Below are 16,657 nucleotides of genomic sequence, written 5' to 3' on the forward strand. Positions count from 1 at the left end.
GTGTGTGTGTGTATACAATGCTTTAAAGGACACACACATGTGTGGGTGTGTGTGTGGGTGTGTGTATACAATGCTTTAAAGGACACACACAGCTTCCGGTAGCGAACCGCAGCGTGCTCCACCTGAGAACAAACAGCAAGGCACCACGTCCCGAGCCACACCCATGCCCCAGAAGCACGCAGGAAGACACCGACTTCGCGCTGGCGCAGACTCAGCTTCCGATTGGCCAGGCCTGTCCGAGGGCCCGCCTTCCGCACGCTGCGGGCTTAGCTAACCTAGGGTCACTGTCTTCGGGAGCCGCCGCGCGGGCTGAGCACAGAAAGCAGCCTTCAGCCGGTTCTCGGCCGGAGAAGGCTAAGGTCCTTTTTTGACGAGGCCAGGCCCTGGGCTGTTCTAGGGGGCTCACAAGTCATTCTTTGTCCAGGCTCTGCTCAGAAGGGAGGAGCCTCGCCTGCTCCCGCCCCGGAAGCGGAAGTGCAGGCATCAGGGGGTTCTGTCCACGGTGAGCCCGGCCCGTGTTGCAGCGGTCCCTCTCGGTGGTTCTGTCGCGCCCTCTTGGCTGCTAGTTGTCGCGCTCTCCATCTCACCATGCTGTCTCTAGACTTTCTAGACGATGTGCGGCGGATGAACAAGAGGCAGGTGAGACGGGCCGCCCTCTCTCTCTCTTCCAGGGTTCCTCTGGTCCCTTAGCCGTTGTGGGGGGGCCCCGCGGACCTCTGGACGGGATTGAGGGCCTGCGTGGGTCGGTTGCCTGTATGGATCATTTCTTTCTTTGCAGACTGTAGGTAGCCAAGTCCTCTTTGCCCCCATTCATAGCACCAGATTCGTGGGGCCGAGAGGGAAGGAGAGAACCTTTGCGATCCCCCCCCCCACCAAGGAGGCAGGGGAGTAAGTGAAAACTATAGGGCGCTTTGTAAGTGGGAGTTTGGGACACTGTAAGGCGGCAGACTTAACCGTTTCTGGTGGGGCTCTGGGGAAAGCCATTGCAGGTCCCTCAGGAGCCGTTTTGTTGCTTTCATTGTGTAGCCACCTTTCAGCCCAGCTAGACCTCAATGGGCTTCATCCGTTTTAACTAGGGTCACTCTAAGCTCGGAGTTGAATCTGTTATACCACTTGTGTGCCAGTTACCTTGGCAGAAAGGTGACAGTCCTCTGAATCTTTGATGACAGATGTCAGTGGGACAGAAATCTTGAAACTTAAATCAGATTTTATCCTTCAGTCTTGCTGTCTTCTAGCTCATGTGTTAGAAGGTACTGAGAACACAGTCACCTTTTTGTCTCCTGAACTGAATGTTCGGGTAGCAATTGACCTTTTCCCTGCCTCCCTACCCTCCTCGTATTTTGGTATTAAGAATTGTCTCATTTAAAGATTTGGTTTATTTTGGAATAGGACATTTGTTTTGCCCTGTTTATAATTATTACATAGAAAAGTAGGTCCGTCTCTTGTTAGACATACTTACAAAATTGTGAGACATTCCAGTCAGAACAGCTTTAAGGAGTAGCTGTCACTTAACTGTCTTCTGTATGGACTCCTATTTCGGTGGTGCTGGGGATCAATCCCAGGGCCTTGCGTTCATCACAGGCTACCAGAATCGTGCTCCTAGTTTTAAAAGACCTTATTTTTAGTACTTTATTTTGAGACAGAGTCTTGCTATGTAGTCCTCCTGCCTCAGCCTCATGAGAGGTAGATTTATAGATATATGTCACAACATGGCATCACTGACTGGTATGACTCTGTCCGTATGTAGCCCCTGCTGCCTGGAACTCACCGTGTAGCCCAAGCTGGCCTTGAGCTGGACTCCTGCCTTTGCAGCTTGAGTCAGGGTAAATAACTGTATTTTCTAAGTTTGTTTGATTGTTTTTCAAATGTGCTGAAAATCATTCCTAGCCCTAGGCAAGTGATCTGTCACTGAGCACATGTATCCCCCATTTGGAAAGACCTTTTCTTTTTTTCTTTTTCTTCCTTTCTTTCTTTCTCCTCCTCTTTCTCCCCCCCCCCCTTTTTTTTTTTTTTTTTTTTTTTTTTTTAGATAAGGGCTCACATGTAGATGAGAGTGGTTTGGAAATCAGAGATCCTCTGCCTCTGCCTCTCTCTCCCAAATACTGGGATTGAAGGCATATTGGTTGGCTGGGTGACACCATCCTCTCTTATTCCATTCCCAGACGAGAAATTTTATGTATGTGTATTGCTGGTGATCATACTCAGGGCCTTTCATGTTCTTTCTTTGTTTCGAGACAGGGTTTCTCGTCCTGTTCTTGAACTTCTTCTGTAGACCAGGCCAGCCTGGCACTCTGCCTGTCTCTGCCTCCCGAGTGCTAGAATTTAAAAGCATATGCTGCCAACTACCTCCCCAACCCCAACCTGGTCTTTCAGTTTCTAAGCATGTGTTCTTCCAGTAAATTACACCTGTAACCCTTGTTTTTAAAATTCTTTACTTTTAAGAAGTGTACATGTTCACCATGTGTGTGTCTGCTGTGGGTGAGGCCAGAAGGTGGCACTGGGCCCTGTGGAGCTGGACTCACAGTTGTGAGCCGCCATGTGGACACTGAAAACCAAAGCTAGATCTTTTGCAAGAGGAGCAAAGACCTCAACTGCCAGGCTGTGTCTCCTGCTCTTTACTTATTTTTTGTTATTATTGAGTGTGTGTGAATGTGGGTATGCAGAGCTACAGACTGCATGTGACAGAGGACAACTTTTGGTAGTTGGGTCTCTTCTACCACCTTCTTGAGGCACGGTCTCACTTGTTCCTGCCATTTTGAGTACCCCAGAGTAGCTGGTCCTTGAGCTCCCTTTTAAAGTATATTTATTTTGTGTGTGCATATGTGTGTATGGGTGTGAGTGTGCCATGGTGAATGCATGGAAGTTAGAGATTGACTTGTCAGAATCCGTTTTTTCTGCCAGTGGCTCAGCGATTGAACTAGGGACAGCAGGCTTGGCACAAACACCTTTACCAGTTGAGCTATGCTGCTGCTTGCCCCTGGCTTTTTGAAAGACAGCTTTTCTTGAACCAAGCACGATAGTACACATCTATAATCCCAGCATTTGGAAGGGTGAGCCAACCTGGGCAACATAATTGAGAGCTGGCATGCAATTAAAAGAGAGAAAAAAAACAACCAACCAACCAATCAAACCACCAAACAAAAATCCTACAACTGAAACCCACGGTGGTACACACAGCTCCTACAACTGAAACCCACGATGGTACACAGCTCCTACAACTGAAACCCACGGTGATACACAGCTCCTACAACTGAAACCCACGGTGGTACACACAGCTCCTACAACTGAAACCCACGGTGATACACAGCTCCTACAACTGAAACCCACGGTGGTACACACAGCTCCTACAACTGAAACCCACGGTGATACACAGCTCCTACAACTGAAACCCACGGTGGTACACACAGCTCCTACAACTGAAACCCACGGTGGTACACACAGCTCCTACAACTGAAACCCACGGTGGTACACACAGCTCCTACAACTGAAACCCACGGTGGTACACAGCTCCTACAACTGAAACCCACGGTGGTACACAGCTCCAATCGTGCTTTGAAAGTGGAGATTGGGGGGCTGGGGTTTGTGTTCAGAATTAAAGGGTTAAAGGATGACTTCTGGGATTTGGCTCTCTTCTTCCTATCCTATGGGTCCTGGAAATCAGCCCGACACCTTAATTCTCTGAGCCATCTCTTCATAGACACCCTCCCCGCCCCCCAAGATCACCTTTTAACTAGGGCTTTTCTTTGCTTTTTTTTTTTTTTTAAGATTTACTTATTTATTATATGTAAGTGCACTGTAGCTGTCTTCAGAAGAGGGCATCAGACCTTATTACGGATGGTTGTGAGCCACCATGGAGTTGCTGGGATTTGTTTGAACTTTGGAAGAGCAGTCAGTGCTCTTCACTGATGAGCCATCTCTCCAGCCCTGCTTGTTTTGTTGTTGTTGTTGTTTGTTGTTTTAAGTTTTATTTATTTTTATTTTATGTGCATTGGTGGTTTTTTTTCTCCATAAATGTCTGTGTGAGGGTGTCAGATCCCCTGTACTGTAGTTGCAGACAGTTGTTGAGCTGCCATGTGGGTGCTAGGAATTAAACCTGGGTCCTCTAGAAAACAGTCAGTCCTCTTAACCACTGAGCCATCCTCTAGCCCCAGCTAGGGCTTTTCTTAATCCATGAATCTCAGATTTGTAGAGTTTATCTATTTCTAAAAAGGTTGATAAGTCCTTCTAAAAAAGGTTAATATTATGTCATTAACATGTCAGAAGGGGGATTAAGAAAAGATAGCCGCACACAACTATAATTTCTACTTTGTAGACAAAACAGAAAAAAGCATGGGACTAATAAAATAGAATGTGGTGAATTTAGGACATTAATATTTTGTTATTAATATAATAAAGTTATACTAATTTCTTTTTTGATTGCATTAGAAATTGATTCATGGACTTCAAGCATGTTAATCACACACATCACCTGATTTACACACCTATTCCCCTCCCCAACCAATTTTCTTTCTCTTTCTTTGTATGTGTGAGGGGTTGACATGGGGGTTGTCTTCTGTCACTCTCCACCTTACTTCTCTAATGTACTAACTTTATTCTCCAAGTTTTGAAACCAAGAGTGCTTACCTGTGCTGGTAGCACCTCAGTTACATATTTCTCTATTAAGAGACAATGGTAAATTTGGGGTGGATCTATAATGAATCTATATAGAATCACTTGGATAGAAAGACTTAAAATTATGGACCATTTCTTAAATTTTAATTTATTTTATGTTTTTAATATGTTTTTATGTAATACAGAATTCGATTACTTTCCCCTTCCATTTCCTTTTCTCAGCCCCTCCCAGGTACCTTCCTTTAAACCCTTCGTGTCTTTTCTACTTTTCAATTAATAGCTTCGTTTTCTTTGAGTATTATTGTTACAAACATACATATGTGCGTGTGTATGCATGCGTATGCACAAATAAATATAAATATAGCCTGTTGAGTGGTGTGTATGTGGTTTAAAGGCTGGCCACTCTACATTGGACACTGATAAGGGGCTCATCCATGGGAGAAGGCAGTTCTTTGTCCAGAGGTCATTAGTCACCTGTAGTTCTTTATCTAAGGGTAGGACCCTTCAGAACTCCCCCCCTGCCTTAACAGGTCCATTGTTCTGGTCCTATTTATGGCGCTGTCCGTAAGAGAGACTGACAGGGACTCTAGCTCTTACAGTCTGTTCACCCTTTTCTGTCCTGTCCTCAGAACCATAGATGCAGAGCTGTGCTGCAGATGTGTTGCTGGTGCTGGGCTCCCACTGTGTGTGGGTCTTTATATTGTGTCTAGTTGTGGTTTTCTGTGGTGGTCTTCATTTGCTGAGAAGCTTCTTTGACCAGATGTGGTAGCTACACTTGTGGCCTGGGCACAAAAACACCTTGCTTTCCTCCCCCACCCCCCACCTCCCACCTCTCCCCAAGACAGGGTTTCTCTGTGTAGCCCTGGCTGTCCTGGAACTCACTCTGTAGACCAGGCTGGTCTCGAACTTAGAAATCTGCCTGCCTCTGCCTCCCGAGTGCTGGGATTAAAGGTGTGCGCCACCACTGCCTGGCACCACCTTGCTTTTTGAGACAGATCTTTTCACTGAACCTGAAGATCTGCCTTTCATCTAGAAAGGCTGGTCAGTGAGGCCCGGATCTATTCTGTCTCTGCTTTCTCAGTACTAGGGTTACAGGCAAACACTGCCATGTCTAGCATTTTTATGAGTGTTGGAGAGCTAAACTTAGGATTCAGGACCTTACTTTACCCACTGAGTCACTTTCCTAGTCCCAGTGGGTCTTGTTGTTATTACTGTTGTTGGGTTTTGTTTTATTTTTTATTTATTTATTTTTTTTAAAGATTTATTTATTATATGTAAGTACACTGTAGCTGTCTTCAGACACTCCAGAAGAGGGCGCCAGATCTCGTTATGGATGGTTGTTAGCCACCATGTGGTTGCTGGGATTTGAACTCTGGACCTTTGGAAGAGCAGTCGGGTGCTCTTACCCACTGAGCCATCTCACCAGCCCTATTTTTTATTTGTTTTGAGACATAGGCTCACTCTGTAACCTGGGTTAGTCTGCAACTCTCTAGGTAGCTCAGACTGGCCTCAAGTTTATGTTGGCTTTCCTTTCAGAACCTCTCAAGGGCTGGGATCACAAGATTAAGCCATTACAGTTGGTTTACATTTTATTTTTATTACTATTCTTTTAATAGTTTGGTCTCCTTATGTTATACAGGCTAATCTCAAATATACAATCTCTCTACATTAGCCTCTCCTATATACCAAGATTATAAACAGGAGCTATCCTACCCAGAAAATTTAAACATTTTTGTTACTTTTTGTAATTTTGTTCTGTGTGTCCTATCTCCATCTCTAGCCTCATCCCTATCCCCAAGCTGAGAACCAAACCTAAATTTGGACATTTTTAAAAATATGAAACTTAGAGCTGGGAATGGTGGTGGAGCATGCCTTTCATCCCAGGACTCAGAAGGCAGAGGCAGGCATCTCTGAGTTCAAGGCCAGCCTGCTGGTCTACAAAACAAGTTCCAGAACAGTCAGTATTAGACCTAGAAACCGGGTTTTGAAAAAATAAAATAAACTTGAGGCTAAGGAGATGACTGTACAAGCATGATCCAAAGTTTGGATCCTCAACACCTATGTAAAAACAAGCTGGGTGTGGCAACGTGTAACAATAAACTCACCGATAGTGAGTTTGATGGTTCAAATAGGAATGGCTCCCATAGACTCAGGTGTTTTGAGGTTTGACCCATAGGGAGTGGCACTATTAGGAGTTGTGGCCTTGTTGGATGAATGTGTCACTGTGGGGGTGGGCTTTAAGGTCTCATATGCTCAAGCTACACCGAGTGTGGTACACAGCCATTCTGCTGCCTTTGGACCAATATGTAGACCTCTCAGTCCCTTCTCTAGCACCACGTCTCCCTGCACACTACGATGCTTCCCACCATGATGATAAAGGATTAAACCTCTGGGGCTGGAGAGATGACTCAGTGGTTAAGAGCACTGACTGCTCTTCCAAAGGTCCTGAGTTCAATTCCCAGCAACCACATGGTGGCTCACAACCATCTATAATGTGATCTGACACCCTCTTCTGGTGTGTCTGAAGACAACTACAGTGTACTCATATACATAAAATAAATAAATAAATAAATCTTTTTAAAAAAGAGAAAAAAAGGGATTAAACCTCTGAAACAGTAAGCCAGCCCCCAATTAAATGTTTTCCTTTATAACAGTTTCCACGGTCATGGTGTCTCTATATAGCAATAGAAACCCTAAGATGGGGGGAGGAGGGACTAACACAGGTGGATCCCCAAGGGGCCTGCTGGCCAGACTTTGAACTGAAATGACAGACTCTTAAGTTCAGTGATAGATGGTCTCAAAAATTAAGGCCAAGAGCAATTGAAGAAGACTCCCAGCATTGACGCCTGGCCTCTGCACATGCCCATGTGGGTGTGTGCATCTGCACACCTGCATACACCACACAGACACATATAGATACATACATACAGCACAGAACACATCAAAAAGTTAACACAGTATTAAGCTTAATTTATAAATATAACTCCCCTTTATTTTTTTTTTTACTTTTTGAGATTAGATATAATTTTGAGATTTGTATGTAATTGCATATTATATAATTTCTTACCTTTTCTCCCTGCAAACCCTTTCATGCGTCCCTCTTTGCTTCGTTCAAATTCAAGTCCTCTTTATTTAATTGTGTGTGTGTTTCTAATGCATAAATACAAACTGCTCAGTCTATGTAATGTTGCTTATATTATATGATTTTAGGGCTGTGGTGGTTTGAATAGGTACTGCCCCCATAGACTCATTTGTTTGAATGCTTGGTTCATAGGGAATGGCACTAAGAAGAGATGTGGCCTTGTTGGAAGTATGTCACTGTGGGAGTGGACTTTGAGGTCTCCTAACCCCAAGCTATACCCAGTGGGATATACAGACCTTCTGCTGCATGTGGATCAAAGTGTAGACCGCTCAGCTCCTCTAGCACCTTGTCTGCCTGCACACTGCCATGCTTCCTGCCATGATGATAAGGGACTAAACCTTTGAAACTGTAAGCCAGCACTAATTAAATATTTTACTTTATAAAAGCTGCTGTTGTGGTCATGGTGTCTCTTTATAGGAATGAAACCCTAAGACAAGGGCTGAACGTTTAGTATCGGATAACCAATTGGAATACTCTTGTGCTGGGGAAGATTATTTTCCCACCGTCAGCTTTCCTTAGTTGCCTGTACTTCTTTGTCTATGGTTTGGGCCTCTTGAGCTTTACCCCGTTCACATTAGCATCTGCATTGTTCACCTCATGCTCAGGCGGTCAATCAGTGAGACTTCGTAGGTGTAGATTCTGACACAATCTCACAGCAAACTTCCTGATCGAGAAGTGAGGGTGAGGACTACACTTAGCTGTGGAGATGAAGACAAATACTTAGAAATAGTTGGAGATTAGGCTTTTTTAGTCAAGTGGTGGTTGTAGGTTCTCTAAGATGCATGACTTCACGAACCCTGGGTAGTTGGCTAGGTTTCTAGTAGCAGTTGTGACTTCCCTCTTGTTGAGTAGGTCATAAGTCCGATTAGAGAGCTGTTGGTTACCACTAATGTATGTGTGCTTCATTCTGTTACTGTCCCTGTGGTCACTGTTATGTTTAATGGGTATTGCAACTGTTACTGTGCTGTGGTGGTTACTGTTGTAGCTCAGGGGTATTGTAACTATTACTATACTATGGTGGTCATTATTCTGGTACAGGGTATGGCAACTGGATAGGACTCTTGGTTGATTTCCCCTCTGGAAGCTTACATGGTCCAAAGTTCATGGTGTGTTCAGCAATAGATATATAACCTTCTATTCTGGGATTCTGTACCCCCAACCCACACTCTTCTTTTTTTTTTAATAAATATTTATTATATGTAAGTACACTGTCGCTGTCTTCAGACACTCTAGAAGAGGGAGTCAGATCTCGTTACGGATGGTTGTGAGCCACCATGTGGTTCCTGGGATTTGAACTCCGGACCTTCGGAAGAGCAGTCGGGTGCTCTTACCCACTGAGCCATCTCACCAGCCCTATACCAGCTGTCTTAATTTGGGTTTCATTGCTGTGAAAAGACACCATGATCAAGGCAACTCTTATAAATGACAATGTTTACTTGGGGTTGGCTGACAGGTTCAGAGGTTCAGTCCATTATCATTAAGGCAGGAAACATGGCAGCATTCAAGCAGCCATGGTGCTAGCTAGAGGAGCCAAGAGTTCTACATTTTGATTCAAAAGCAGCCAAAAGACTGGCATCCTTAGGCAGCTAGAAAGAAGCTCTCTTGTGCACTGCACAGGGTGGAGCCTGACCATAGGAGGAGACCTCCAAAGCCTATTCACATCACAACAAACTTCCGCCAAGGTCACACACACCTCCTAACAGTGCTACTCTCTATGGGTCAAGTCTATTCAAACCAGAACACCATCTAAGAACTTTGATTATTCAACAAACTTGATGGGTTTTTTTATAGAATGGCTATAAATGTGAATATTCTCTGTGTCTCTCTAACTGGGCTAGCTTGGAATTCTCTATATAGAACAGGACTGGTGATTCTTGGGGAATTCTTGGTGATTCTCCTGCCTCCATTCCCCAAGTGCTAGGATTGTAGACATGATCCCATGTGTTTGGCCTGTTTGAGATTTCTTAGGGACTCAGGACTTGATCCATGTCTGAGTACTGATAGCATCAATCTGATTTTTCAAAGTTGCTTAACTACCCACTAGGCCATCTTTTACTTTGGACTTTTTAAAAACCTATTTTGTTTTGTTTGTATGAATGTTTTGCATAAACAGTATATATGTGCACTATGTGGATGAATTGTAGCCACAGAATGTGTGGGTTACTGATTCAGTACATGTAACTCCCTGGAGGATATTAAACATTACTCCAGCTTCACAAAAGTGGGTGACAGACAGCTGCTGCCGTACCTTCCAAGTGCTGCAGACCATGATGATGTCTTCTTAACAACATCAGCCTTTACAGTTACAAGAGTCTCTCTATGCATTACTTTTGTAGGCACAGCCTACACATTTTTGTGTTGTATTTTTACTTTCATTCAGGTTTAAATACTTTCAGGTGAAATGGTTGGTGGTTAAAGTGCATGCTAGGCAAACAACAGGGCCAGATCCAGGATTCCCAGTACCCACAAAATGCTGAATGCTGGGTGAGTGTAGCTGTGGGCTTGTAGTTCCAGTGTCTGAGGTGGAGAGCTACAGAGACAGCCTGAGAGTATGAGTAGCCATGTCAGTGAGCTGGGGATTTGATTGGGAGACATTGCCTCAAAGAATATGGATTTGAACTTCTGATCCCCCTGCCTCCATCTCCCCAGTGCTGGCTGTGCCTTATCACACCCAATTGATGCATAGCTGTAGTCTAACCCAGGGCTTTGTGCATGTTAGGCAAGTACTTTCCCAACTGAGCTCAGCCCTCAGTCATTTTTGAGACACTGCACAGTCCAGGCTGGCCTGGAATTGGCATTCTTCCTGCTTTAGTCTCCCAAGTGCTGAGGTTACAGCCATGCTCTACCTTCCTAGCTGAAAGGAGCTTAAAAGTTAACTATTTCTCTCCCTCTGTCTCTCTGTCTCTCTGTCTCTGTCTCTCTCTCTCTCTCTCTCTCTCTCTCTCTCTCTCTCTCTCCCTCCCTCCCTCCCTCCCTCCCCCTCTCCTTCTCTCTCATACACACACACACTCATAGTGTGTACTCATAGTCTCATGCAGCCCAGAGTAACCCTTCCACTAGATATCTCTCCCTTCAGCTTCCCAGGGCAGGGATGACAAGGTGTGTGGAACGGTCAGTGTTCCATTGGGCTTAATAACATTCTTTTAGAGTTTGACCTTGAACGACGAGGAACATTCTGGTCTACTCATTTCTTAGAAAGGGCAATTCAATTCTGTGGTTGTTCTTGTACACATGTCACCGTTTCTTCCTAATAGCTTGATGTGGCCAGATGGAATGAGGTTAGGTAACTTCTTTCTGCCAATACTAGACAGATAAAAATGGCTTTTGCTGCTGTTGTTGATAATTTATGTTCATAAGCATTCATGTGTAGGGAAAGCAGCAGGAAGTAGAAGCTGTGTGTTTGACTTTTGAGTAAAATCTCTTGACAGGAAAGAAAAAAGGAATGAAAGAGTAAGACCGTCTGACACTTTGCTCAGACAGGATGTTTGTTTAGCATAGTGTGCTCCTGTCTACATTTACCCCAAGACTAACTCACTAGTCCTTCTTTTTTTTTTGGTTTTTTTTTTTTTTTTTTTTTTTTTTTTTTTTTTTTTGGTTTTTTCGAGACAGGGTTTCTCTGTATAGCCCTGGCTGTCCTGGAACTCACCTTGTAGACCAGGCTGGCCTCGAACTCAGAAATCCACCAGCCTTTGCCTCCCAAGTGCTGGGATTAAAGGCGTGCGCCACCACGCCCGGCTCACTAGTCCTTCTTAAGGAACTAGCAGCTACACAACCACACTTTAAGGGACTTTAACCATTCTGTATGTGCTGGTTAGTGTTGCTTGTCAGCCTGACCCAATCAAGGGTATGCCTGTGGGGGATTATCCTGACCAAGTTAGTTGATATGGAAACAAACTTGTTCATTATGGGTGGGACCATTCCCTAGCCAGAGGATCATATACTACACAAAGTGGAGAAAGTTAGCTGAATATTTGCAAGCATTCTTTCTGTCTCTCTGTTTCCTGGCTGTGGATGAAATATAATAAGCAGCTACTTCAGGCTCCTGCTGTTTTGAGTCCCCACAGTGCAGGACTGTCTGTGTGAACTGTGAGCTCCAATAAGCCTTCTCTTTTATACTTTAAGTTGCCTTTGTCATTTCATCACAATCAGGAAAAGAAACTTTAACACTCTCCTGAAAATGAAGATGATGCTGATTAGCTGAATCTCAGAGTAAGCTGCTTGTGTCAGTATGGTGCCATGTGTCCAAGGGAAGGGCAGGACCCATGTAAATGGGAGAGTGACTTCTCACAGAGACAGAACTCTTCATTCTTTTCAAGTTTTTTCTTTTTATCAAAACTTTATTTTTGTATATAAGTGTTTTGCCTGCATGTATATATATATATAAATGTACATATGTCATTGTGTGCTTGGTGCCCACAGATGGTCTGCAGAGGCTAGCTGATACCCATACCTGGAGTTGCAGATGCTTTTAAAGTGCCGTGTGGTGCTAGGAAGTGAGCCCTTGTCCTTGGAAGAGCAGCTGTGCTCTTAACCACTGAGCCGTTTCTGCAGCCTGAAACCTTACATTTCCCTTGTTAGGAATTATTTTCTCTTGATTTTTTTCGACACAGGGTTTCTCTGTATAGCCCTATGTGTCCTGGTACTCTCTTTGTAGTTCAGGCTATCTTCGAACTCAGAAATCCCCATGCCTCTCTCCTAAGTGCTAAGGTAGGCCTGGAACTCTGTAAGCCTCCTGATGATGATGGTCTGTTTGCCCTTCTCCTGATGTTACCTCCTGCAGGCTTGGATCTAGTCATGAGTCTCCACACCTGGCTTTATGTAGTGCTGGGGTTTGAACCCTGGGCTTGCACCTGCTAGGCAAACATTGCACCAACTGAGCTGCATCCCCATCTTGACTACTTGAACTTTTAAGTTAATGGTAGCTACTATCATTTCCTTCCCTAGGTGAGGATAGTGGTGGATCTGATTTCTTCTCTTTGTTCTTGCAGCTGTACTACCAAGTCCTAAATTTTGGAATGATTGTCTCCTCGGCACTAATGATCTGGAAGGGGCTGATGGTGATAACCGGAAGTGAGAGTCCAATTGTAGTGGTGCTCAGGTAACACGATGCCTTTTCAGAACACAGAATTGCATGGGGTTACTTGGTAGAAAAGTAGAGGTATTAAATAAATAGTTGTGTGCCAGCTCCTTAGAAATTGTTACCTAGGAGAGCGCCTGAAAGCAAATCAGTTGCTACTCAATTTTGAGAACTATCATGGGAGGTGTTCCCATTCCCCAAGGACCCGGATCCTTTTCTTTAAAAACAATTGTGTTTAGTTATATGCATGTGTGCGTGTGTCAGTGTGTTTGCATGTAAATGTAAGTACCCATGGAGTCAAGAAAACGAACAAGTGGTTATGAGCTGTCCAACATGCATATCAAACTCAGGTCCTCTCTAAGAGCAGTTGTGTCCTCAGCTCCTGACCTAATTCTCCTGTCACCACTCCCAACCCCAGTACCCCATAGGTTGCTCTGTGCTGGATGTGGCGTCTCATGCCTATGATCTCAGCACTCGGCAATCAGAGGCAGGAGGCAGGAGTTCAAGGTCAGTCTTATGAGAACCCTAAACACTTTGATTTGAACTTCATTTTTGGTTCATCCCTTAAGAGGTTGTCCTTTATTCAGTGTCCTTGGTTTCCCTCGGGTTCCTCTGACTTTAGCATTCCTGTGTTTGGTATATCAGGCCGAGAACTTAGCACACTGGCTGTACAGCGCCTCCACAACAGGGTTCCCCAGCATCATGTTCTCAGTGCTGGGAACATCACTACGTAATTTCATATTTCCTGTTGACCTTTAAATATCATTTCTAAACTAGACTCCAGGGATTTTGAGGGTAATAATCCAGTCTTTTAGTTGATAGTGCTGAAGTTTTTCCCTACCTTGTTTCCATTTCTATCTTTGTACTGATAAATCTTACAGATTTTAAAACCTAATTTAGCAACTAATTTTTGGGACATTAGTATGTGGTTATTTAATTGAATCATCATGGTTCTGTCTTATTTGGGGATTCATTTTGTAACCTCTCAAGTCCTTCCTGGAGCGAGTACAGTACAAATATGAAGGAAATAGGATTGTCCCCTTATCTAGAGTTGAGATATCTTCTTCAGAACTTTATTGAGGTATAACTGATAAGCAGAAAGCAGTCGTTTTTGAGGTGCAGAACTTGGTATGTCTTTGGTAAGCAAGCACATACCTTCAAACTTACCACCATAAGTATGCCTCTTTCACAAGGCTCTTCATTCTCTATTTTTTAATGCTAAGAAGATTAGAATTATATATATTCTCTCTCTCTCATAGTCTTGCCTGTGTTGGCATTGAATTCATGGTCCTCTGCCTTCGACTCCTAAGTGCTGAGATTATAGGTGTATATGAACCATATAAGCTATCAGATTTTTAAATCACGTCCTCCAATCTAACTTCCCATTTATTCCAGCAGTCTTAGTCAGCTCCTGTAACTGTCCTTTAACCCTCTGCTAGAGAGGACTAAGTCTGAAATAGCCCCAGAAGTCTCACAAAGGAACTCTGTCAGCCTGCACTTCCTCCCAGTGGTGTGGTGTCTTCCTTTAGTGCTAGAAGGCAGCACACACTCTACTTGAAGATTGAAGCCTTAGGACCAGATTAAATAAGGCAATACTCTGAACGGATGTTTAAAGGTAGAGCCTAGGGACCTCCTGTGTGCTAGGCAGATGCTCTACTGCTGACTAATCCTCACCAAAATTAAGTCAGGACTTCTGGTTTTTGAAAGAATGTCTCAGTATTTGAGGCAGGGTCTTGCTGTGTATCTCTGGCTAGCCTGGAACTCACTGTGTAGACCATATTGACCTTAAATGTGGATTGATCTTCAATCTTCCTGCCTATGTACCATCATCCCTGACTAGGTTTTTTGTTTTTGTTTTTGTTTTGTTTTGTTTTGTTTTGTTTAATTGTTGTTTTAGACAGCTGTATAAATGCAGAAAAAAAAATAGCTTCCAGCTGGGTATGTGGGGTATGCGTTTATCCCAGCACTCAGGAGACAGAGGATCTCTGTAAATTTGAAGCCAGTCTGCTCTCTATATTAAGTGCCATGCCCTATCTCAGCAGTGGGGAGGGAGGTTTTGCTTATAACCTGAAATCTCAGTTAATATCATGTCACAGGAGAGTGTTGTTTTCTCATTCTCAGAGTTCACCAGCTGTGTCAAAGCCCAGAAGGTAAACTCTGGGTTGGCGTGAATCCTCCCAGGGATATCTGATCACAAGCAGACATTAAGTCCTTGACGTTAAATACCTCCACTGAAGAGAATGAAATCTGAAGTAACCAAGGAGAAGATCTCTTGGTGCTCGCTGGGCTAGCTCCCAGCATCTTCCGACTGTGTCATGTCCCGTCCCTCAGTGTTGGGGTGGTCCGACAGTGGAGGCTCTTCCTGGCCTCAGAGTCATGAGTTGTTCCTTCTTTCAGGCTGGTTTTTCTTTAGACCAGGTACTGCTACTTAACTCAGGCAAGGAACAAACTCAGGGCTTTCCTGCCTCTGCTACTTTTTTATTATTTTTATTTTTAATTTTAATTCTTTTGTTTTCTTTTGCTTTGATTTTTTTTTTTTTTCCAAGACAGGGTTTCTCTAAGTAGTTCTGGCTGTCCTGGAACTTAATATGTAGACCAAGCTGGCCATGAACAAACAGATCCCTCTGCCTCTGCCTCTGCCTCCCAAGTGCTGGCATTAAAGGAGTGCAGCACCACACCTGGCTTCCCCATCTCCCCTTCGACAGGGTCTCATGTAGTTCATGCTGCATTGAATTGTGTATACAGTCAAGCATGGCACTGAGCTTTCGAATCTTCTGCCTCTCCCAAGTGCATCCTGGCAGCACACCTCGTATGTGGTGCTTTGTGCTTGATAAGACAGGCACCCTGCCCAATAAGTCTGAGTTCCAGCCCCCAATACATAAGCTTTTTATTACATTTTATTTATTTGTGTATGTGTAATGTCCAGATCAGAGTCTAACTGGTGGGAGTCAATTCTTTCCACCTGTGCATACTCAGGTCATCAGACTTGGTGGAAGACCCATTTCTCCAGTGCTGTGATGAGCTTATGGCTGCACTGCTTTGTGCTCTTGGTGAATCACAGGCGCACTGGCCCAGGAGCTATCTTGGATCCTCGAATGTAAAACACACATGCGCGCGCACGCATGCACACAGTTAATTTTAAAATGTCTTGGCTATTTCAAAGGCAGGGCACTCCTAAACCTTCCCCTGCTACTCTAGGGCCAATCAGGGAGGTGGCCAGTAACCACTTACCAGAAAACTCTAAGGGCTGGTTGGATTTGTCTCCTGTCACTATTTCGTCCCCTTCTTCTTCCCCCAGTCTCCGAGATTCTCCCTGTGTCCTGCCCTTATAATGCTAAATGTCCACTGGCATCTTTATTGATAGATCAAAAAGTAATTGGGGACAAGGACCTTCAGTGTCTGAACACGCATATTCAAAGCATTAGCACCAATTTTCCAACACTCCAGTGCCTGTGTGTGTAACGTTTAATGAATCAGTTAAAAGCTAAGAGTGTGGTTGAATGTGGTGGCTTGACCCTGTCATTCGAGTACTCCGAAGGCTGAAGCTGGAGAATCACGGAGTTTGATGCCAACGTGGGCTACATAGTTCCAGCCAGTCTGACAGTAGTGCTGCCAAACCACTTCTGGCCTCTGAGAGCACCAGGTATGGTGCACACACACATCCTTGCATGTTAGGCACCCATGCCATTTTTAAATTAAAAAATAAAAATGTGTGTGTCAGTTTATGCCTTTGACCTAGAACTCGGGAGGTGGAGGCAGAAAGATGTGAAGGCCAGGATCATCCTCTCATACCCATCTGTCAAGGCCAGCTAGGGACGCTTGAAACC

At 44.2% G+C, this 16,657-nt stretch overlaps 1 protein-coding gene across 1 annotated transcript in view; it reads left to right on the top strand.

Annotated features, from left to right (window-relative positions):
- The first annotated feature begins 280 nt into the window (after positions 1 to 280).
- The window catches only part of Sec11a (SEC11 homolog A, signal peptidase complex subunit), a 31,079-nt gene continuing 14,702 nt past the window's right edge, over positions 281 to 16,657 (top strand). The window contains exons 1-2 of the mRNA XM_021167051.2: positions 281 to 639; positions 12,742 to 12,851. Of these exons, the coding sequence (XP_021022710.2) occupies positions 589 to 639; positions 12,742 to 12,851 (161 nt within the window). The 5' untranslated portion in view covers positions 281 to 588. The remainder of the gene's footprint in view (positions 640 to 12,741; positions 12,852 to 16,657) is intronic.

The sequence above is a fragment of the Mus caroli genome, unplaced genomic scaffold, assembly GCF_978045245.1.
Source record: "Mus caroli unplaced genomic scaffold, Mus_caroli_1 scaffold_8, whole genome shotgun sequence".
NCBI classification, from domain to species: Eukaryota; Metazoa; Chordata; class Mammalia; order Rodentia; family Muridae; genus Mus; species Mus caroli.